At 42.2% G+C, this 22,742-nt stretch overlaps 2 protein-coding genes across 2 annotated transcripts; one reads left to right on the top strand and one right to left on the bottom strand.

The window, feature by feature from the left end:
- The first annotated feature begins 2,312 nt into the window (after nucleotides 1-2,312).
- On the top strand, nucleotides 2,313-10,981 carry LOC124264505 (glycoprotein-N-acetylgalactosamine 3-beta-galactosyltransferase 1-like). The gene is made up of 4 exons (XM_046699242.1): nucleotides 2,313-2,400; nucleotides 4,667-4,849; nucleotides 6,992-7,656; nucleotides 10,361-10,981. The coding sequence occupies exons 1-4, from the start codon at nucleotides 2,313-2,315 to the stop codon at nucleotides 10,664-10,666; spliced, it is 1,242 nt and encodes a 413-aa protein (XP_046555198.1). The 3' UTR covers nucleotides 10,667-10,981.
- A 2,631-nt stretch (nucleotides 10,982-13,612) lies between these two features.
- Nucleotides 13,613-19,782, bottom strand: LOC124264514. The gene is made up of 3 exons (XM_046699251.1): nucleotides 19,325-19,782; nucleotides 15,019-15,859; nucleotides 13,613-14,330 (listed from the first exon to the last, which is right to left on the bottom strand). Exons 1-2 carry the CDS (start codon nucleotides 19,635-19,637, stop codon nucleotides 15,021-15,023), a joined length of 1,152 nt encoding a protein of 383 aa, XP_046555207.1. The 5' UTR covers nucleotides 19,638-19,782; the 3' UTR covers nucleotides 13,613-14,330; nucleotides 15,019-15,020.
- Between the last annotated feature and the right edge of the window lie 2,960 nt (nucleotides 19,783-22,742).

The following is a 22,742-nucleotide window of genomic DNA, read 5'->3' as shown; positions in this document are numbered from 1 at the left end:
GTCGCACATCATGGCGGTCTTGTCGTCTTGTGGTCACCCTTTGTCTGCCAGTACGGGGGAGATCATTTGTGGTGTTGGTGGCCCGGAAACGTTGCTGCAGCCTGTAGATCGTCCGAACGTTGACCTGGAAGTGATTGGCAACGGCTTGTGCAGTGTGGCCAGCTTCAAGTCTTCCAAGCGCCTGGTTTCTCTGAGCTTTTGTGAGTCGCGGCATCCTGCTGACGTTGTAATTTGAATGTTTCAACCAGGTTTGGGGGTGCATTTTATAGGGAATGGACCTTGTGAACAGCACGGCAGCATAAGTTGCATGAAAAACATAGAGAACACCGTACAATCTCCCAGATCAGGTTGCGCTTTTGAGACCATTTCCTGGGTTCCATTCTGAGTTTTGGAAGGAATGTCTTTGCTCAGGTAAAGTTTTAGATGTTATCAAAAATATACAATCAAAACATTAAATGAGTTTACAGTTATCGGTTTCTGGGAAGGAAAATTCCAACTGACATTTCTTTTGCCGCTTAGTATATATTGAACACACTCTGATGAACCTTGCCCACGTTTCACATCATACCTCTTCTCAATGCTAACTACACAATGTATTCTGACAGGCTGGACACATATCTGCACCGAATCCTGGAGGCGTTGGGGTCACTCACGCACTCACTGACTCACCCACCCACGCTCACTCACTCACTCACTCACTCACTCACTCACTCATGTCTCAATCTAAAATACCTTCGAAATACAATCTAACTTGGAACGAAACGTTCAGGTATTGTTGCACCTGGTGTTCTCACGCTTTGTTTTCATGGCGTCTGGAGAGTGCATCGTGGAGCTAAATAATGTGCAATATAATCTATAAACTGACTGTTATCATTGCCGTCTATCTTTACGAATCCTGTTTGACATGTTTGTCTTCTATCGCACATGTCATATACCTGTACAGCATGAGTAACAGGCACAACACATGTAACAGGCACAACATATGTAACAGGCACAACACATGTAACAGGTGCGACACATTCAACAGGCAACACATGTAACAGGCACAACACGAGTAACAGGCACAGCACATGTAACAGGCACAACACATGTAACAGGCGCGACACATGTAACAGGCACAACACGTGTAACAGGCGCGACACATACTGAATCCCAACATGACGTTTGAAAAAGTAAACAACCATAGAACAAAAACCTAATGTTACACTCAAGTCTGTAGTGAATTGCTAAAACGCACCCTACATGAAATGCACGTACATCATTAAATTGTGTATCACCCTGAGCTGAAGGCTATGACTGTAGGCTTTAAAAAGACACATCAATGGTACTCAACATGCATTTCTCTAAGCAACACTGCATGAGAATGAAAAAGACTGACACAGGTTCAACGACACAACGCCAACGGCTGTTTACAAGGACGGGCATCACAGCATGAGGTGACTAGGCACATCAACTTGTCCAGACAGACCATCTCAGACCTATGGACCCGATACAAAAATACTGGGAGTATTAATGACAGACCCAGGTCAAGTCGACCCAGAGTTACCATCCCAGTTGCCGCCCAGGATCGCAACATCCGGTTTAGACGTTGATCTTCACCACGTTCATCGTTCAAACACCACGGCCGCATCATCCACAGCAATCCAAATCCCTGGAATGCGCCGAATCTCCGACCAGACAGTGCACAATTGGCTATGATTAGCCAGTCTTGTTGCCAGAAGACCAGTTCAACGTCACGTCGTTCCCTTCATCAAAGTCAACTGTTGATCTTTGGAGCATGACAATGCTCCACCTCACGTTGCACGTGTTTGACAGGACTTCCTCCAGCAAAACAACGGTTCAGTTGTTACCTTGGCCTTTTCGATCACCCTGTTTGTCCCTGAACATCTGTGGGGACTCTTGGTCCACCACAGATCCACCACCTCAGACACTACAAGAACTGCACACAGCACTTCAGCAAGAGCATCAAAACATTCCTCAAGACAGCATTCGGCCTCTCCTTTCTTCTATGGGTCACCGCTGCCAAGCTGTCATAACGATAGTCATGGTGGTCACACCAGATACTGACATTTTACTCTGACTAAGTGGCTTTAATAGGGTTGTGTGGTTTTACCAAACACTGTGTGGATGATCATGTTTTGAAATTTGTAAAGTGATGATTTTACTGTAATTGAGCAATGATGTCATTGAGCAATAGCGGAATAGTGGTGACAGTTACAGGAACTGTGATGGAGCCGTGTGCTCGTATGTCGATCCTCATTACAGCATCATGCAGATGTGTTTTGTATTACAGGTGGCTAAACAACGCCAAAATGTACAGTGTGAGGAGGTACTTTATCTTGTTCATCTCCCTCTGCAGTGCCATCATCTTCATCATCATCATGGTCATGACACAGTCACGTAAGTACAACACTGACCAGTCCATACATTTACATGTCCGAGCAGACAACACAAGGGAATTCTTTATTACCATATTCTTACTGCTCAGTTAGCCTTGACAAGGACGGAAAACGTCTCAAAAGAACACCGAATTACATAAGGGCCCATAAAGGGCCCATTCTGTATCGCGTTTGGGGTCTTTTGTTTGTTAGGTTATAATAATGAGTCCATATCTTAGTGCGCTAAACTCCACGTCAGAAGGTATGCTCATAGCGCTACAGATTTGGACAGTCCAGTGTTCATAGTATTTCTTGAAGCGCAGAGTCTTTGGGTCTGACTTGAAAACATCATAACTCGGTGCTCTTTTCAGCTCTTTTACAAGGGAATTCCAAAGGGTTTCGGATCTTAGTGTTCCGGTAAGATGATATTGCTTAACAAAGGTACGGTGACGCTCTACCATATAGAAATCTATGTCAGTGTTAGTACTTTGAATTCTATCCTGGCTTTAACAGGCAACCAATGTGGAGTCTTTAGAACAGGCTGTATGTGGGAGAACCTAGGTGTAAGAGTCACCATGCGTGCTGCAGTGTTCTGTAGGCGTTGAAGTTTTGAAATGGATTCTCGAGATATTCCAGATAATAAACCATTGCAGTTGTCTAGCCTAGAAAATAGGATCTGCTACAGCATCATTGGCTGTCTGGTTTCTGATGGTGTGGATATTCCTGAGATGGAAATGGCGTATCCTGCAAAGTTGTTGTACTTGTTCATCCATGCTAAGATTAGAATCCACGAGAACACCAAGATTCTTTACTTCAGGCACGAAGGGAATGCTTTCTTGGTCAACTGAAGGTGTGTTTCTTCCACCTTGGCCAGCATGCACCAGTTCCAACTAATATTGCATCAGTCTTGCGCTTGTTTAGCTTCAGCTTGTTTGATGTCATCCAAGACCGTATCTGCTCTGTGCAGTTCTCAATCTTGTTCAGGGTTAGTATGTAGCCTTGAACAACAAAGCTTTCTGAGAGCTGGACATCATCAGCAAACAGGTGATGGTCAACGTCTCTTTACCGAGCTGTGTTGTGTACAATGAAAAAAGATTGGGTCCAAGGACTGATCCTTGTGGTGCACAAGAGTTGATATCTCGACTTTGTGATCTTGATTGGTGCACTGTAACTGTTCCACATCTGCTGACAGGTAAGTGAGTGATTGAAGATTTAAAGTCACATCGGCAATATTTGAGCCATATCGTAACGCTGACAGGAAGGATTCCATCCAATCTTGAGCAACATCATTTAAGCCAAATTCCAATTTGAGACTCTGTAAGAGCTTTGAGAGATCCACGGTGTCGAGTTCCGCAGTTGACAGTACTCTGTCAACTGTTTAACACTCACAGTTAGGCAGTTTCAGTACTCTGTCAACTGTTTAACACACACAGTTAGGCAGTTTCTGTACTCTGTTGACTGTTTAACACACACAGTTAGGCAGTTTCAGTACTCTGTTGACTGTTTAACACACACAGTTAGGCAGTTTCAGTACTCTGTTTGACAAAACATGTTTACTTCTAGGTGATCTTAAAAGCGCGAGTTTACTTTTCAAGAAACTTTGCTGGAAATAGCAGATTTGAAATAGGCCTGTAGTTGTGTTGTGTTTCTTCAGTGTAGACTTGGTGATTTCAGTGTAGGCTTGATGATTTCAGTGTAGGCTTGGTGATTTAAGTGTAGGCTTGGTGATTTCAGTGTAGGCTTGGTGATTTCAGTGTAGGCTTGTGATTTCAGTGTAGGATTGGTGATTTCGGTGTAGGCTTGGCGATTTCAGTGTAGGCTTGGTGATTTCAGTGTAGGCTTGGTGAATTCAGTGTAGGCTTGGTGATTTCAGTGTAGGCTTGGTGATAGCCTTTTTCAGAGATGGAGGGACTACTCCAGTCTCCAGTCTCATATTGATAAGCTGGGTAATGACTGGAAGCAGTATAGCCAAATGTTCCAATAGTAGTTTGTTGGGATCGGATCCAGGTCATTATATGTTGGTTTTGACTGTCTGATTATAGTAAGAACCTCTCTACTACCAGAGGAGAGAATGACAAGAGGGCCTCGACTCGGAATTCATGACATTCCACTTCGCAGTTAGTTGATGCACGGTCCAACTCAGAACGAATTGTTTCAATGTTAGAATGAAAGTAATCACTGAAAATAGAATCACTATCTGTATCTGGGAGAACAGGTCAAATGCTGTACATCGTACTTTGGTTTTTCGTTATTGGTTATGAATGAGTTTTTCATGAATATATTTCCAGGTCATTACTCAGCAACAGGTTTTTCAAGAGATTTGACCCATCTACACGAATCGATTATTGGGAACGTATTTCATCATGGCGCTGATGAAGACGACATCCGCCTGACGGAAGACGGCCTTGACCTGTTTCTAAAGGGCAAGGATGACGTCACAATCGGAGAAAGGAACAACCAAGATTTCACATGTGAGTTGAAATTCACAGATATCACATCATCTTTATTTCATAATCTGCTAGAAAGATCCAATGATACAATACAGTCGGCACCTTTGGTCTGTTAGAAAGTGACTTTACAAAATATAGCATTATATCCAGACGAATGGAGAATAGGATTGTGCTTTCAGTCATTGAAGCTTTACTACTGTTGAGAAAATCCTAGATGTGGTAGATATACAACAATCATCTACTTCTCAAAGATTACCATGGATCAGGTTTTGACATCATGCAAAACCATTCAACTGACTACAACTATTTCAGTAAGCAATGGTTGGGTAACCCTGGGTATCTAGGGATGAGTTGCTCGTGAACATTCTGTTAACATGCAGAGTAATATAATCTTTCGTTGATTTAAAAAACCAACAAAAAACCAAACAAACTATTTCCTACTCCAGCAGGGCTTTAGGCTCATTAAATTGTTGTAGAAAATTCACCTTGATCAAAACCATTAATGTGTCAAAATTGTACGCTGGGTTTGTAGTCATGAAAATATTATCACTCCTACCCCGTAACCCTCGTAACAAATAGTGAACTTTGATAATATTTTAATGATAGTTTGTTAACAACTTTTATATTTTTGAGACATAAATACTGCAAAAATCTCATAGAGATAGCAGATAAACAGCCAAGCACGTAAGCGAAGGGTTACAGTAGCCAAACGAGGCATCAATATAATATATTGGAAGTTTTCAACATTGTGATATGCTACGATCGTATTATGTAATAGCAAGACAAAGTTAGCAATCTTCAAAACTTTACAAGTAAAATAATCAAAACTTAAGGTAAGGGTTATTCCTCAGGAAAGCCCCGGTAATTCCTCAAGAAATACCTGTGATTTCCCAGAGAATGCCCGGGAAACATACTGCAGAGGTTTACTCTATAAACGAGGAACCCAAATGAACAATGGTGTGACGTCACTAGAAGTTTATAGGACCCTACAAATGATGCAGTACGCTGTTGTAGTTATGTAACAGCCTATTCTAGTTCCTATTGTGATAACTGTCTTAACACTCCATTGTTGTCCCCTTGCACTAATTGTCATAACACCCTACTGTTGTCCTCTTGCAATAATTGTCATAACACCCTACTGTTGCCCCCTTGCAATTATTGTCATAACACCCTACTGTTGTCCTCTTGCAATAATTGTCATAACACCCTACTGTTGTCCTCTTGCAATAATTGTCATAACACCCTACTGTTGTCCTCTTGCACTAATTGTCATAACACCCTACTGTTGTCCTGTTGCAATAATTGTCCTAGCACCCTACTGTTGCCCTGGTTCAATAATTGTCCTAAAACCCTACTGTTGTCCTGTTGCTATAATTGTCCTAAAACCCTACTGTTGTCCTGTTCCAATAATTGTCATAACACCCTACTGTTGTCCTCTTGCAATAATTGTCATAACACCCTACTGTTGCCCCCTTGCAATTATTGTCATAACACCCTACTGTTGTCCTCTTGCAATAATTGTCATAACACCCTACTGTTGTCCTCTTGCAATAATTGTCATAACACCCTACTGTTGTCCTCTTGCACTAATTGTCATAACACCCTACTGTTGTCCTCTTGCAATAATTGTCATAACACCCTACTGTTGTCCTCTTGCAATAATTGTCATAACACCCTACTGTTGTCCTCTTGCACTAATTGTCATAACACCCTACTGTTGTCCTGTTCCAATAATTGTCATAACACCCTACTGTTGTCCTCTTGCAATAATTGTCATAACACCCTACTGTTGTCCTCTTGCAATAATTGTCCTAAAACCCTACTTTTGTCCAGTTGCAAGAATTGTCATAACACCCTACTGTTGTCCTCTTGCAATAATTGTCATTACTCCCTACTGTTGTCCTGTTGCAAGAATTGTCATAACACCCTACTATTGTCCTCTTGCAAGAATTGTAATAACACCCTACTGTTGTCCTCTTGCAATAATTGTCATAACACCCTACTGTTGTCCTGTTGCAATAATTGTCCTAACACCCTACTGTTGTCCTGTTGCAATAATTGTCATAACACCCTACTGTTGTCCTCTTGCAATAATTGTCATAACACCCTACTATTGTCCTGTTGCAAGAATTGTCCTAACAGCCTACTGTTGTCCCGTTGCAGTAGCCGTGGACAGTTCCCTGGCTGAAGCTCTGTCCAGGAAGGTCCGACTGGCCTGCTTCATCACCACCAGGGAGAAGAACATGGAGACGAAGCTGAAAGCCGTGAACGAGACGTGGGGCAGAAGATGTGACAAGATGCTGTATGTCATGACCACCAACAAAACAGGGCCCGACATTTTAGGAGTGAACATACGCGACGCCCATGGAACCCTAACTGAGAAAATCGTCCTTGCCTTCACACACATGTACACAACATCACTAGACCAGTATGACTGGTTCCTAAAGGCTGATGATGATACTTATGTCATTGTGGAAAATCTTAAATTTCTCTTGGCTCATCTCAACTCCAGCAAACCCGTGTACGTTGGAGACCATTTTACACCCTTCTCACCTAATGGGTACATGGGTGGTGGGGCAGGATACGCTGTCAGTAGGGAGGCTCTACGTCGGTTGGTAGAGCAGGGCTACAGGGTATCTGGTAGGTGTCGTCACGCGGGCGGAAGTGAGGACATCGAGACAGGGCGATGTATGTACAAGGTGGCAGTATCCACATATCTATCACTAGACAAGTACAGCAGATCAACCTTTCACGCTGCAGCTCCGGAGACCTTCCAAGTTGGTCAGGCCAACTTTGTTGCCGGTTTCTCCGCCCATAAATACCACTCGGTAAGCTGATGTTCTTGTTCTTGTTCGGTGAATGATCAATGTGGCTTGACGTTACTCTGTTATGGTGGGCAAGGTTCTGTTATTCTAGCTTATCCTCTCTCTGTTCTGGTTGACATTATTTTCTTTTATTAAATCCCATTTCGTTTCCTACAATCAAGCTATTTTCCCGCTCTTGAGGTATAGTTTTAAATTTTTCAGTTCCTAGTTTCACATGTAACAATGCAAGATGGCCGAATTGCCTCATTGCAGGAAATATGAACATGCTTTTATTACTCGTCCGTGGCAGATACTACAGTGTATTATAGCTAAAATACATGGAATTATCATGAAACGGCCCTCCTGTTATCAGAAATTTGCGGTCCGCTGCAAATGATATTGGACCGCTCAACCTTAACGACGGGCCACTATCAGTTCTGTTGTCAAGTGACGTCATAGTTCGACATTAGTGGCTTTCGACTGGCTGATATTCTGGGTCAAACAAGTCAAAGCAACACGAATTCCCGCTTTAAATAGCGGTAATATTGTCTTTCTTGTTGGTGCTAACCTTAACAATTGCACTATTAAGACTGTTGATGGACCAAAACCGAACACTGTCATAGCTTGACATGTTGCAGGCTATGGTCTTGTCAAAGGCCAAGGTTTAATATCGTCACTTTCTGTTGTGACGTCACTTGAATTGTTCGATGACGTAATTGCATTCGGGCAGTCAAGCCCGTCAGAAGTTGGTTTGGGTAAAGTTACAGTCAAATTGCTTCATTGTTTCCTTTTTCTTTTCGACACAAATTCCATGTATTTTAGCAATAATAACGGTAATGCTATTTTTGAGGGCATTATCATTTGCAGAAGCCCTCGGTCTTTATCAATGGAAGGTTAATGGAAGACCTCGGGCTTCTGCAAATGATAATGCCCTCAAAAATAGCATTACCCTTATAATATTTTTGCGGCAATATTACACTAGTGTAATACCGCTAGACATGTGACGTCAGAATCGTTGCAGTTATGACGTCACAATGATAATGCCTCTGTCGTAATGGCATTAGACCTTGCTTCACTCGCAGAAGATTTATATGAGAGTCATCACACTGAAGGCAGTTTCTATCAATTTAGTTTGGAGAATAAAAACAGAATACCAAACTCTCTTCCGTTAAATACCATTTATATTAAACTCGTGAAAGATTTACTATCAAACTCGCATTGATACCGAATCATTAACTCGTTTAATATAATTAGACGCTAGACGTTTTGGCCATAATTATTTCGCACTTCTATGTCTGGCATACATAACACGGTTACACCCACCTCACTCGCTTTATCTAAACCCTTACAGTCCAAAAAAGGTGTTTAACAAAGGATCATTATTTTGTTGTCACTTACCTCTACCTTTACGAGGGGTGACCACTTACTGGTAGAAAATCCAGGTCATCAACCAGCGTGTGTAGTGAAATTTCAGTTTCACACGTGCAACTCGCACACCTGGCTGTTCTACCAGGAGGGGCCCCTCTCGTACAAAATAGCGAAAAGTTACAACAAAATAATGATCGTTTGTTAAATAAGTTTTTGTGTTCGGGTGTCTAAAAGTATGAGACAAATCATCAGAATTGGTCCGCGATTGTGACTGTGCCAAGTTTGGTTTTGTTGCAGTTAATACATTTGTGTTAGTGAGCTATTCAAAGGTCTCAAATGAAATCAAGCGGATTGTACGTGTAAATTGCATGGTTTTTTTGTCATTGAGTCAGAGAATATACATGCAGGATTTACTGGCTGCTGGGCTCTTCAGTATAGTTTGAAATTGCTGGGGCAATGGTCATTGGACAATGGCAGCGGTGGACAATACGCATTCTTATGAATTTATTTTAGCAGTTAAAGATGAAAGCAATTACATTGCATTATTATCCATACGGGTGATCTCGTGTAATATATTTCTGAAATTTGCACAGTGTGCAATTTAGTGATTCTCGACATTGATTGGTCGATCGTATATATGTACATAATCATTGGATGTAGGAGCTACTTTCACACCACTACGTTCATTCATAATATTTCATCGATTTATTGATGAATTGACCGTGCTGTAATCGCACTGTTTCGAGATTTTAAAATAGAACAAAAACATACAGGATTTGGATTTTGATGCTTATTTAATGCTTCATTTCCTACTTCGTGAAGAATATGGCGTCGTTTACTGAACAACATGATTTATAGTAAAAGAAATGTCTAATCGTATTTTATTAACAAACATGGCTACCCAGCTAACGTCAATCAACGTCAATGACCTGGTCAAGGTGGACGGATACATTACTGGACGTGTAACGAGAATTATACAACCACTAAATTCCCTTCACGTGAATGTGATCAACACTGAACATGGTGAAATGGAAGAAGCAGGGTTTAGACTAAAAGTTCTGCCGGAAATGATATCGCTAAAGTTCGGGACAGTGAACATTAATTTCACTCGGGACATATTTCCCATAACCACTCGTACCTCGTTGGTTATTCTCTAATTACGTAAGTGGCCCTGTGTGGATTCTGTGTGTGCATAATGCCTCTCCTAGATGAAGCAGACAGAAAAGTGGGATTTGGTGATGAGCTGATTTGGGTTATCGTGCAATCGGTATTTTATCAAATTGCTGGGCCCAATAAAAATAATAAAGAAAACTATGTAATATGCAGTTGGGTTGCTGAGTTAATTCTGTTTTCGACGCAGGGTCCAGAGTGCTGCTCACAGCTGACTATAAGCTTCCACTATGTGAAACCAGAGCTGATGAGGACACTGGACTTGTTCCTCTACCAGATCACTGTGTTCGGTCGGACGGTCAAATACAAGGAACTCAGAGATCTGTTCCGAGAAGAGACGTTTCAAATCCCCCAGAAACGTCGACGTCGGCCTTACCCAGGGGAGACTATAGAGGAATACTACAAGAATGCCACGGAATGGAGACTGAAGAACACTACCATCTATATTCCAGACACAAAGAAACCAAAGAAATCAAAGATAAAGTCAAGTGTGTAGAATAGTCTCCCAGCCGATGACATTAACAATATATTTCACTGCCATGGTTTTACTGAAAAAGAGAGTTTTTTCAGCACTATGAGAACCCGTCAGTTCTACATTTCGGTATTTCAGCACACATTGATGTCTTCTTTGATTGGCATTTTAGAAGTTGAAGAGATGAAGAATGAGGACAATGTTTATGGATATACAATTTCTTTATTCTGTATATGCGACGTTTCGACATAGATCCTAATGTCGTTGCCAAACAAGTGGTACATGAGAAGTAATTTTGGGTGATATATACATTATAAGTTGTTCACTGGTCACGAGGGGGGCATGGGTTGATGTACCCTCGATGTTTGGTTATGTTCCCTGAGCCCGAAGGTCCCAACTAAATTGTCAGCTTCTTTTTAGCACTTGAAGAAAACGTTCATCGGGTTATTATTTCATGGAAATACTTTGACAGACCTTTGCAAAATTGCTTAAACTTTAATATACATGTATATCAAAGTGATGATTCGGTGTCAAATCTCCGGTATAATTTTGCTGATATTTAGCTTTCGAAAGCACGCACACTCACAGAAAACTCCCACTTCCTCTCATGTAATTTGGATATCTGGTCAGCATACGAAATACACAATGCCATTTAGAAAGTGGTCAAATGTAACATATGTTATATTTGGGATTACACTTTCTTTATAAGTTCAGATTTTAGTACTTTTGTTGGGTTGAGTCCTATCCGGGATGCGAACCCACACCCTCAGAGTCAGGCACCTAATCGCCAGCACACAAAGTCAGACGCCTAGACTGCTCTGCCGTTAGTGTAATCCCAAACATAACATATGGTCAGCATACGTATATCACTGAGGTATGACATAATTGTTTTCACGTCGTAAGCTTTTATCACGGACAGTTGCTTTGATTACATGATAAATTCTACGATCACAGTGATCTATGGAAACATAAATATCACAAGTGAATATGGCATAGATGTTTTCAAACAAATGACAAAACGTACACTATAAAACTTGCTATAGGGTATATGGTGTCCGTGTTACAGTGTCAGAATGCTGTGGTGATATGATATTTACAAATGTGCATGTTTTATTGAAATATAATAATTGGATAAGCGTAGTCATTTCTGGTTTCTGAATGTATGCAAATGTTAGATGGTAGAAATCTATTTGCAATGTATTCATTATCATGCATGTGTTCAATTGGCTGAATCGGTCACGTGTTATTTGGTTCATTTCGCAATGAATGTAACAAATGTGGCCACGTGGACGACGTTTACTGTTGATACTTGACTCGTGAACGAAAGAGGCATCCAGTAGGGGTAAAAACTTCAATACTTTTCTGGTTGGTCGTTACACTTCGAGTGACATTATCAAAGCACATGTACAGCCACTTCCGCTTAAGTCAAATGGAGTTGGGTGGTGGGGTAGCCTAGTGGTTAAAGCTTTGGCTCGTCACACCGAAGACTCGGGTTCGAATCCCCACATGGGTTTAATGAGTGAAGCCCATTTCTGGTGTCCCCCGCCGTGATATTGCTGGAATATTGCTAAAAGCGGCGTAAAACCAAACTCACTCACTCACTCACTCAAAGGGAGTTAATATTTTTTTTCTATTTTTGAATACCACTAAAATATTAGATAAAAACCTTGCTGATGAGCACATAAAATCTGCCGAACACTCATAACTGCAGTTTATACTATAAAATTTACCATCATGGAATCCCACTTTCCATGGAGGGATTGTGTCTTCTCTGTAAACGTATGATTGTGATATTCAGGAATAAAACCAGAAATGACACAACACACGGGCAGGGCGTTGTCGCACACTTTGGTTTTGTTGCTCGCTTGGAACGTAAATTTGGAGGTTAGTGTATGTACTCCAGATTGACAGAGTCCGACAACTGGAATTTTATCTCGTCTCCTAGTTGTGATTGACAGGCTCCCGAAACTTTGTTTTGATTTCCTTGTTATTGATTGGCTGCTGAATTTGAGGGTGCGTCAAGTTGTGTGCATAAATTTGACAATCCCGTCATTCACTGCATGCCACATTAACAATCCCGTCATTCACTGCATGCCACATTAACAATCCCGTCATTCACTGCATGCCACATTAACAATCCCGTCATTCACTGCATGCCACAATGTGTATTCTTTCGCCTCGAATGTTTTTGAATCTCAAGATTTGTCCGTTTTCATTTATGTAACTGTTTTGATAAAACTATTGTAAATACCATACGTTTTCGCTTTAGAATTTTATTATTAAGAATCGCCAGGTTATCGCAAATGCCTTAGCACCTGAAACATTACAAAGTGAAATAGTTTGAGCCGGTGGCGTAGATTGTGGTTAAGCCGTTGGCTCGTTTTAACCAAGGAACCCGGGTTCGATTCCCCACATGTGTAAAATGTGCAATGTGAAGCCCATTACTGGTGTCCCCCGCCGTGATATTGCTGGAATATTACTAAAAGCGGTATGTCACTAAACTCGGTACTACTGACCTAAATAGTTTGCACCTCTACGCCTAAGTGTTGTGTTTCTGGCCAAATTCAAGTCGTAAATCACTGCCATGGAGTCATTGTTTGGAATGCTGACATAATGTTCACAGTTATGGGACACTCTTAAGATGCAGGTTAGAATTAGTCTTCATTAACCCATGCATGTCGTAAAAGGCGACAATTGGGTTCGGGTGGTCAGGCTCGCTGACTTGGTTGACACATGTCATCGTATCCCAATAGTGAGGATCGATGCTCATGCTGTTGATTACTGGATTGTCTGGCCCAGACTCGATTATTTACACACCACCTCTATAAAGCTGGAATATTGCTGAGTGCGGCGTAAAACAACAAACAACCCGACCAACCAACCAAGTTATAGGAACACATAGGACAGATTCACAAACTAATTATCCACATTGGGGAATAAAAGTTACATTCAATGTTATCAAACCAAACCTACAAATTAATTATTTATTTACAAGTTCTTCAACAATACAATGATGATGAAATATAATACGAGAGATGTGACGTCATTATGACGTAGCAACATGATATGACGTCACCCTTGATGAAAACAATGAAAATGACAAGAAAGGACCCGCCTCTCAAAGCCTTGTATAACAAGACAAACATATAAATGGTAAACAGTTCTTGGTAAATGACATGTTTATGGATCTGACCATGGGTACTACATATGGAACTTTCGATTCATCACATTCGAATCAAAATATCAAACAATATTGATTCAAAACTCTTTATGCATCATTTCTACAAATTACCCAAATGTGTCATTGATCCAAAGCTATTTTGTTCTCATATAACTAAAACAACAGAATTGCTTTTGATATTCGAAAGAAATTTCTCCCGAAAATAGAGTCGATTTTACTATTTGGACTTTGTAAATGTTCTCCATTTGTCTATTATAGACATATTTAAACTCTGAGTCGTACGAAGCTCTTTGGAAATCTTGGACCATTCAATGCTGTAATCATCACAATTTGTTCAGTTGCTTCAGTATTGCAGATTTTGTCACTCGGGTTGTCCTTCTGTACAATCCGCTCACTTCTTCTCATGGTGACTGTTTTCGACATCCGGTGGCGGCCCTACCTTCGCTGTGGTCGACAGCGACTCCTCGTACGACGGCGGCATTGGTGCGGCTGCCTGTCCCGCTCCTGCTGCTGAAACAAACAACGCATATATACACAGGATTAGTGATCATTGATGCTGGGACTGATCCATCCCTATACCTGACACGTTCTGGTGATGTATAACGTTCTGGTGATCGTATAACGTTCTCTGGTGATGTATAACGTTCTGGATACCCAGTACTATTTAGTCATGTTCCAGGGTGTTAAGGAGCGGTGGGTAGCACAGCGGTTAAAGCGTGCGCTCATCATGCAACTATTCCATTCCCCACATAGATACAATATATGAAGCCTATTTCTGGCGTCCATGGCCAATATGTTGCCGGAATATTGCTAACAGCGGCGTAAACCAATACTCATGGACTCTTTTCAAGGTTTCGTGATATGTGATAATAATAATAATAATGGATATTTTTCGCGCGCCATTTTCCACCCACTGATACATGCTCAAGGCGCTAAGTGTGACATAATGAAAAAACAAATGAAATTGTGTTACTTCAAAGTTTATATGCTGTAATGTTCCTTTCCCGGAACACCTGGTGTCATTGTATTTAAAAGTAGTTCATAAGCATATGTAATGATTGTCATGACGAAACAGTAGTCGAAATTGTACAATAGACTCTGTTCTTAGCAGAAATGTCTTGCAAGTGTTGAGAGTGTTTTGACGCTTGTACTTTAAGAGTAAGTTAGTTTGCCTTACACACAAAGGTTGACCTACCATTAGGGGCGGAGAGGTCGGGGTAGAAGCCCTGGTTGGGATAGCCTGGTCCTTGTGGATACCCCGCAACAGGTGCACCTGCATAGCCTTGTGGTGGGTAGGATGACATGTTCTGGTAGCTGTAGGGAGGTGGCATCATACCACCAGGGGGGCGCTGCTACACTTCCAGCAGGCGTCGTCATCACACTTCCGGGCGCCATGTTGCTGACAGTAACAACAGTCTGTCCTGTTGAGGTGACCGAGACGTGACCTCCGGACCATGACGGGATCGTCTTGGCGATGAGCCGGCGTTCTGACAGATACTTGTTGTGATCCTTCACCAAACAAGGCAGACGACAGAAGTCCACCAACCACCCAACACCCAGCACTCCAAACGTGAAGAAGTACAGCACGCCCCATCCGGGCCTGTTGAGGTAGAAATGATGAAGTCCGAGCCATCCGAAGGGGAACCACAGTATGTAGATGTCGTCCAAGTGTTTCCATTCCTTGTCTACCTCCATGGCCTGGATGTCGTTTGCGCGTTTGACGAGGACGGGGATGCGGAACCAGTCATACACCCATCCCACCCCCAGCAGCCCAAGGGTGAAGGTATATAGTATCCCCCATACGGGTCTGTCCAGGTAGTAGTGATGAAGCCCGAGGAGACCCAAGGGGGATGCACCGAGTATGTAGGCCGTGCAGGTGCTCTTGAATGGATCTGGCTCACAGGGACACTGGTTGGCTGCCTTCACGAGGGACGGCATGCGGAACAGATCTACCAGGAAGCCAATGCCACAGAGACCGAAGGTGAAGAGGTACAGAACTCCCTGCCCTGGCTTGCCCAGATAGAACAGATGGAAGCCTGAAACAGAGAGATGTTTGTGAAGGAACGGTCATTCATAGTAAGTATGATTTCCTTCCCAGAATACTATTTTTGAAACAGGAAGACGCAGAAAAAGGAAAAGCATTATAATGATGATGAGAAGAAGATGTGTACCTGTAAAATGTCGGTTTCAATAAGCCCAATGTGCTCTTGAGTTTTCAGGACATGACAAGCATTGTCATCTGGGTGCCATATATGAGGAGTAGGATGAAGATGAGGAAGAAGACGAAAAGCAATCTGAAGAAGAAAGAAAGTAAAATGTATGCGTTGATGTTTCGCAGTAACAAAGACCTGTTTCTTATGAGAGCCTTAAGAACGCAGACCCCATATTAAAGTTCCAGTGTCATAATTGTATCATTCAAAAGAACACCTACAGGAGTAAATCTCGCGAGTGAAAGTGTGAATTGACATTTTACGCTGGCATATATTTGGCCATATAGTGACAACAAGTCTGCACATATATATTTACACATGTAAGCACCAAGTTTAAGGCGCGTGCGAGTTGTGTGTCACACATAGTTGTTAATGATACAAGCCAATCTCTCTCAGGTACTTCCAAGCGGGAAACAACTCATGTGGGAAACATATGTTTCTACAGTAGTTATTGTAGTAATTGCTATATAATGTGTGTTACCAGCTAATTGGCCATGACGAAATGAATTATTACAAAACTACAGAGGGTATCAACATGCATGAAGAGTACCCACAATGTATGTGTAACTGTGCCCGCTTGCCTAAAGAGTGAGTGAGTATTGCTTTATACCGCATTAGCAATTTTGTAGCTTTCGTGGCGTTCCTGCTTTAAGAAGTTCTTCAGTTTATCATGGTACACGGCCGTTATTGGGCGTCAACATGAGTTTATTGGGCGTGACTCAACATGAGTGCAAGTTATTGGGCGTGGTGACTCAACATGAGTGCAAGTTATTGGGCGTGGTGACTCAACATGAGTGCAAGTTATTGGGCGTGGTGACTCAACATGAGTGCAATTGTTATGCGTGACTCAACATGATTGGGCGTGGTGACTCAACATGAGTGCAAGTTATTGGGCGTGGTGACTCAACATGAGTGCAAGTTATTGGGCGTGGTGACTCAACATGAGTGCAAGTTATTGGGCGTGGTGACTCAACATGGTGCAGTGGTGACTCAACATGAGTTCAAGTTATTGGGCGTGGTGACTCAACATGAGTGCAAGTTATTGGGCGTGGTGACTCAACATGAGTGCAAGTTATTGGGCGTAGTGACTCAACATGAGTGCAAGTTATTGGGCGTGGTGACTCAACATGAGTGCAAGTTATTGGGCCTGGTGACTCAACATGAGTGCAAGTTATTGGGCGTGGTGACTCAACATGAGTGCCAGAACATGGGAGTTATCTTGTTATGTTTCATCATCTCGAGTTACAGTGGCGTCTTCTGCATGTACAAGAGCATGGTGTCGGAAGAACGAAGTTCCTCATCAGACCATGGTACACAACCATTATTGGACATGATGGCTGAACACGAGTGTGACGACCTGGGAGTTACCTTATTACTATCCCTTCTGAAGTTAGACTGATGTCGTGTACAGTGTGCGATATAGCCATTGGCCCGTTAGCCCGTTGCTAGTAAACATCCAGTCGGACCAGTCAATGGATACAGTCAATGGCCCGACTGGCTAGTGAATATTCGTGGAGTCATTTTGTAAATATATCACTCTCTCAGACTTGTTAAGTTATGATACACTTCTAAATCGTACAAGATTATGACCTGGTAAAAATGTTCATCATATTAGCAGCTTAATGATGAAACCCGTGTCTACATTCACATTTCCGACTAGTGACTTATTTTGTGGGCTGGTAAATTTGGCAACTAGCTAGCCCGACTGGCTAGCAAAATTTGGAAACTATTTCGCACTCTTGTCTTGTACAGGTGCTTGGTATCTGGTCTCGGGTGAGTGAGTGGGTTTTAATGTTAACCCCCACCCCCACCCCCCACCCTCCAAACCCCCAACCCACAGCCAGTAGCACCATATCAGACATTCCAGCCATGACACATATGTATCACAGGATTGTTCTCAGCTTGAAGATTTATTAACATTTGTTTCTGTGTCTCCTAGCTGTGACACGATGACGTAAATATGTTATCTCGAAAGTCCACTTACTGAAAACTGGGTTACATGAGTCAACACTAAGTGCGGATCACCAGATAACAAAGTTGATGACTACTACGTGACGTTGCCAAGCGCATCCAAAACACGCTGTACTAGGATTAAGCATACGGCAATACTTATCTCCTGAATTATAGTAGGATCGTTGTAGTTCATTTTATAACATGGGTTTGAACAACGTCATACATGTATATAGACGACCCGTGAACATCCGGGTTAGAATTGATCTTTACTGTATGGGATGTTTGGTTGTTGTTTTACGACGCACTCAGTAGTATTTCAGCTACATGGCGGCGCTCTGTAAATAATCGAGTCTGGACCAGACAATACAGTGATAAAGGACATGAGCATCGAACTACGCCTGACCACCCGATCCCGTTAGTTGCCTCTTACGACAAGCATAGGTTACTGAAGATCAATTCTAACCCGGATCTTCACAGTTTATGTACTTTATAGACTGCGTGAATGGTTGGTGCTGAGGATAGTCATGCCTGGGAGTTATGTTGTTTCACATTTATTATTCATCACAACGGCTGTCATCAGCTTTACATGTACGAGGGACGAAAGTCTTACCGCTTAACTATATGAAAAGGTGCGGTGAGGTAACCCAGTAGTTAAAGCGTTCGCTCGTCACGCCGAAGGCCCGGGGTCGATTCCCCTCATGGGTACAATGTCTGAAACCCGTTTCTGTTGTCCCCTACCATGACGTTGCTGGAATATTGATAAAAGCGGCGTAAGACCCAATTCACTCACTCATACACTATATGAACAATGCATGTGCCCCTGGAACCAAGTCGTGAAGGAATCTTACCAACTCACAGCTCACTATATGAACAATGCACGTGCCTCAGGTAGAAGGTCGTGAAGGAATCTTACCAACTCACTCACTATATGAACAATGCATGTGCCTCAGGTAGAAGGTCGTGAAGGAATCTTACCAACTCACTCACTATATGAACAATGCATGTGCCTCAGGTAGAAGGTCGTGAAGGAATCTTACCAACTCACTCACTATGTGAACAATGCATGTGCCTCAGGTAGAAGGTCGTGAAGGAATCTTACCAACTCACTCATTATATGAACAATGCATGTGCCTCAGGTAGAAGGTCGTTAAGGAATCTTACCAACTCACTCACTATATGAACAATGCATATAGAAGGTCGTGAATGAATCTTACCAACTCACTCACTATATGAACAATGCATGTGCCTCAGGTAGAAGGTCGTGAAGGACTCTTACCAACTCACTCACTATATGAACAATGCATGTGCCTCAGGTAGAAGGTCGTGAAGGAATCTTACCGAAAAGTCCCATAGGGAACCAGAGAATGTAGGCGTCACAGAGATTCTTCTCCGGCGCCACACGGGGGTCATCGCTCCTCTTGTTGGCCTCCTTCACCAAACAGGGCAGTCGGAACAGATCCACCACATACCCCACCCCCAGCAACCCGAACGTGAAGAAGTACACTAGACCGAACCCAGTCCTCCTCAGGTAGAAGTGATGCGCTCCCAGCCAGCCGAGTACAAGTGCAAGGATATACGCTTCAACCAAGGACTTCTTGTTATTTTGAACAACATACGGATGAGCCTGTCGTGGCGGGGCTTGACCGTTCATGTTTCCAAGATGATGTGGAAATACTCCTTTAACACAGATTTGATGACGTAAAATGTTTGTGTGGAATTTCCACTTCCACCTGCAACCGTCCCCGAGTCGGCCCAAAACTAAATGTCTCCACCTGTCGAAATCGTTTTTTATAGGCTCGACAAGGTTATCAAAGGAGTACAGTCTGACCTCCCCGTGCCGTCGCTATTCCTTTAGGGATACTCACGGTTCATCTTACGCTGGTCCAACTGCCACTGTGTAAACGTCTCGTGATCGGTCATGGGACTCTGCGCTTTTGTTTGCGTGCTATGCTCGTACAGTTCGACCCAGGTAAAAGTCAGTACTGTAAGCAGCGCGAGGCTATGACGCTGGGGTATATTTAGCTGTAAGGAAGAGCTTTAGGTCACACCATGTTGATAACGTTACAATATTTCCTCAAATTAGCTATCGGAATTTTTTAAAGTCTGGTTTCACCAAGTATTTCAGGGTTTGAGTGCTGAAGGTATGGCTGGCTAAAATATCGATAGTCGGAAATATCGTCGATAGGGAGCATTATTAAAGATTATCGATATAAAAATAGTGTCAAGGATAATATCGTACATAACCTTTTGTGATAGACTAAAGTTTTAATATACTCCGCACACAATACACAAAGTTAGGTAATCTTGGTCTGCTTCTAAATTATGTACATGACGCTGTTTTGTTAGTAACCCATGCATAAACACGTCACCACTCACCAGTGGTGGGAAATACATTAATTTCTTTCACACATTTTTGGGCATTTTTGCTCAAAGTTACTTCTCTCGATGTTTATTGATAATCGATCAATATTTAGTTAACGATTATCGATCTCAATCAATAGCCACCAATAGCTTGAGGCATCAGCCGAACCAGTGTTTATATACTTCGTTGATGTTTAACACGACGCTCTGCAATTTTCGAGTTTAGTATCGGCGGTCTGGACCCAACTGAGTCTGAACCAGACAATATCGTGATTGATATCATGAGCATGAATCGAAGCAACGAGATACGATGACGTGGTGAATGGTGTTTTGTTTGTTGTTTAACGCCAGGTGTATGCTAACGGTCTGTAAATGATCGAGTATGGACCAGTGACTGACAGCATGCGCACCAGCCTATCAGGGGATGAGCAGAGTTAATGTACAAGAGATCACAGTATAAGATTGACTGATTCATATTTGAAGGTGCTGTCAAGTGGTCAGATTTGACTTGTGCTCTCCATTCTCTTTTCCCTATCCCAACATAAACATTCCCCAACCCCACACCAATACGCACACACGTACACACACACGCACACTCAAACTCCATTCACGCCCAGGATAAAAACGCATGCCTTTGGTCACCAGTGACATAACCTACGGCCTCTGATTAAACAAGTTATATCACTACCATGGTCCGATTCCGCGATTCTATGAGCCATTGAGTACGGTGGAACCACTGGCTTGTCACAGTCTTAAATCATTAAGATTATTTATGGCCACCACTCGAATGAGCTCCATGTCAATGACCTCCCTTAAACCTAATACAAACATATTTTACAGGACTCTGTTTGGAATAAAAGCGGTGATCCTGTGACCCTGTTGGATGTCAACTACTGTGATATGTGGCGGGAGGTGTTATCAGATCAATGATGGTCTCACGATTCAGTTAGTCATAGATCCAGTTAGTCATAGTCATACGTGTATTTACATTGTACATTGTACTGTGATGTGTGGCGGAGGTATTATCATATCAATGATGGTCTCACATAGATTCAGTTAGTCATACGTGTATCTACATTGTACTGTGATGTGGCGGAGGTGTTATCATATCAATGATGGTCTCACATAGATTCAGTTAGTCATACGTGTATCTACATTGTACTGTGATGTGTGGCGGGAGGTGTTATCATATCAATGATGGTCTCACATAGATTCAGTTAGTCATACGTGTATCTACATTGTACTGTGATATGTGGCGGGAGGTGTTGTCATATCAATGATGGTCTCACATAGATTCAGTTAGTCATACGTGTATCTACATTGTACTGTGATGTGTGGCGGAGGTGTTATCATATCAATGATGATCTCACATAGATTCAGTTAGTCATACGTGTATCTACATTGTACTGTGATGTGTGGCGGGAGGTGTTATCATATCAATGATGATCTCACATAGATTCAGTTAGTCATACGTGTATTTACATTGTACTGTGATGTGTGGCGGGAGGTGTTATCATATCAATGATGGTCTCACATAGATTCAGTTAGTCATACGTGTATCTACATTGTACTGTGATGTGTGGTGGGAGGTGTTATCATATCAATGATGATCTCACATAGATTCAGTTAGTCATACGTGTATTTACATTGTACTGTGATATGTGGCGGGAGGTATTATCATATCAATGATGGTCTCACATAGATTCAGTTAGTCATACGTGTATTTACATTGTTTATCAGGATCAGAAAGACATGTATGTAGTGCACAGCTTCTTCGTCCTCAGGCAGAACAAAGGTACCACTATACGAAGGTGTCACCGTACAAAGGTGCCACCATACAAAGGTACTACTATACAAAGGTGTCACTATACAAAGGTGCCACTACACAAAGGTACCACTATACAAAGGTGTCACTATACAAAGGTACCACTATACAAAGGTGCCACTACACAAAGGTACCACTATACAAAGGTGTCACTATACAAAGGTGACACTATGTAACTTGTAAGTACAGAATTGTGCGGCAGTAGAAATTCAAAATTTGTGTAATTACAAGAGCAGCTTCTGAAATTAGGTCCGCTCAAGATGATCTGGGGTAGAGAGTGACGATGTGAGCTCAACACAAACTCATGTCACGTTAAACTATGACTGCACAAACAGATGTTGGTGACATGACCTGTGCACTGTAGAAATACTGGCAGTATGTCGACGCTCATACCTGTGAAATGTACTATCTGAAACATTCGTGACAGTATGTAACGCTGTTTTGTAACTGAACTGTGTAATTATCTATTATCTAGTATTTTGTCTGGAGAGATCGGGTCTTAAGTGTCAGGTGTATTAATTGGTGAGATCGTGTATGGTGAATGTGTTGAACCATGTTTGGTGTTGGATG

This window comes from Haliotis rubra, unplaced genomic scaffold (genome assembly GCF_003918875.1).
Source record: "Haliotis rubra isolate DU_JTF1 unplaced genomic scaffold, ASM391887v1 Scf929, whole genome shotgun sequence".
In the NCBI taxonomy this organism is placed as follows: Eukaryota; Metazoa; Mollusca; class Gastropoda; order Lepetellida; family Haliotidae; genus Haliotis; species Haliotis rubra.
The sequence above is the reverse complement of the archived record's forward strand: the minus strand, read 5'-3'. Positions and strand labels throughout refer to the sequence as shown.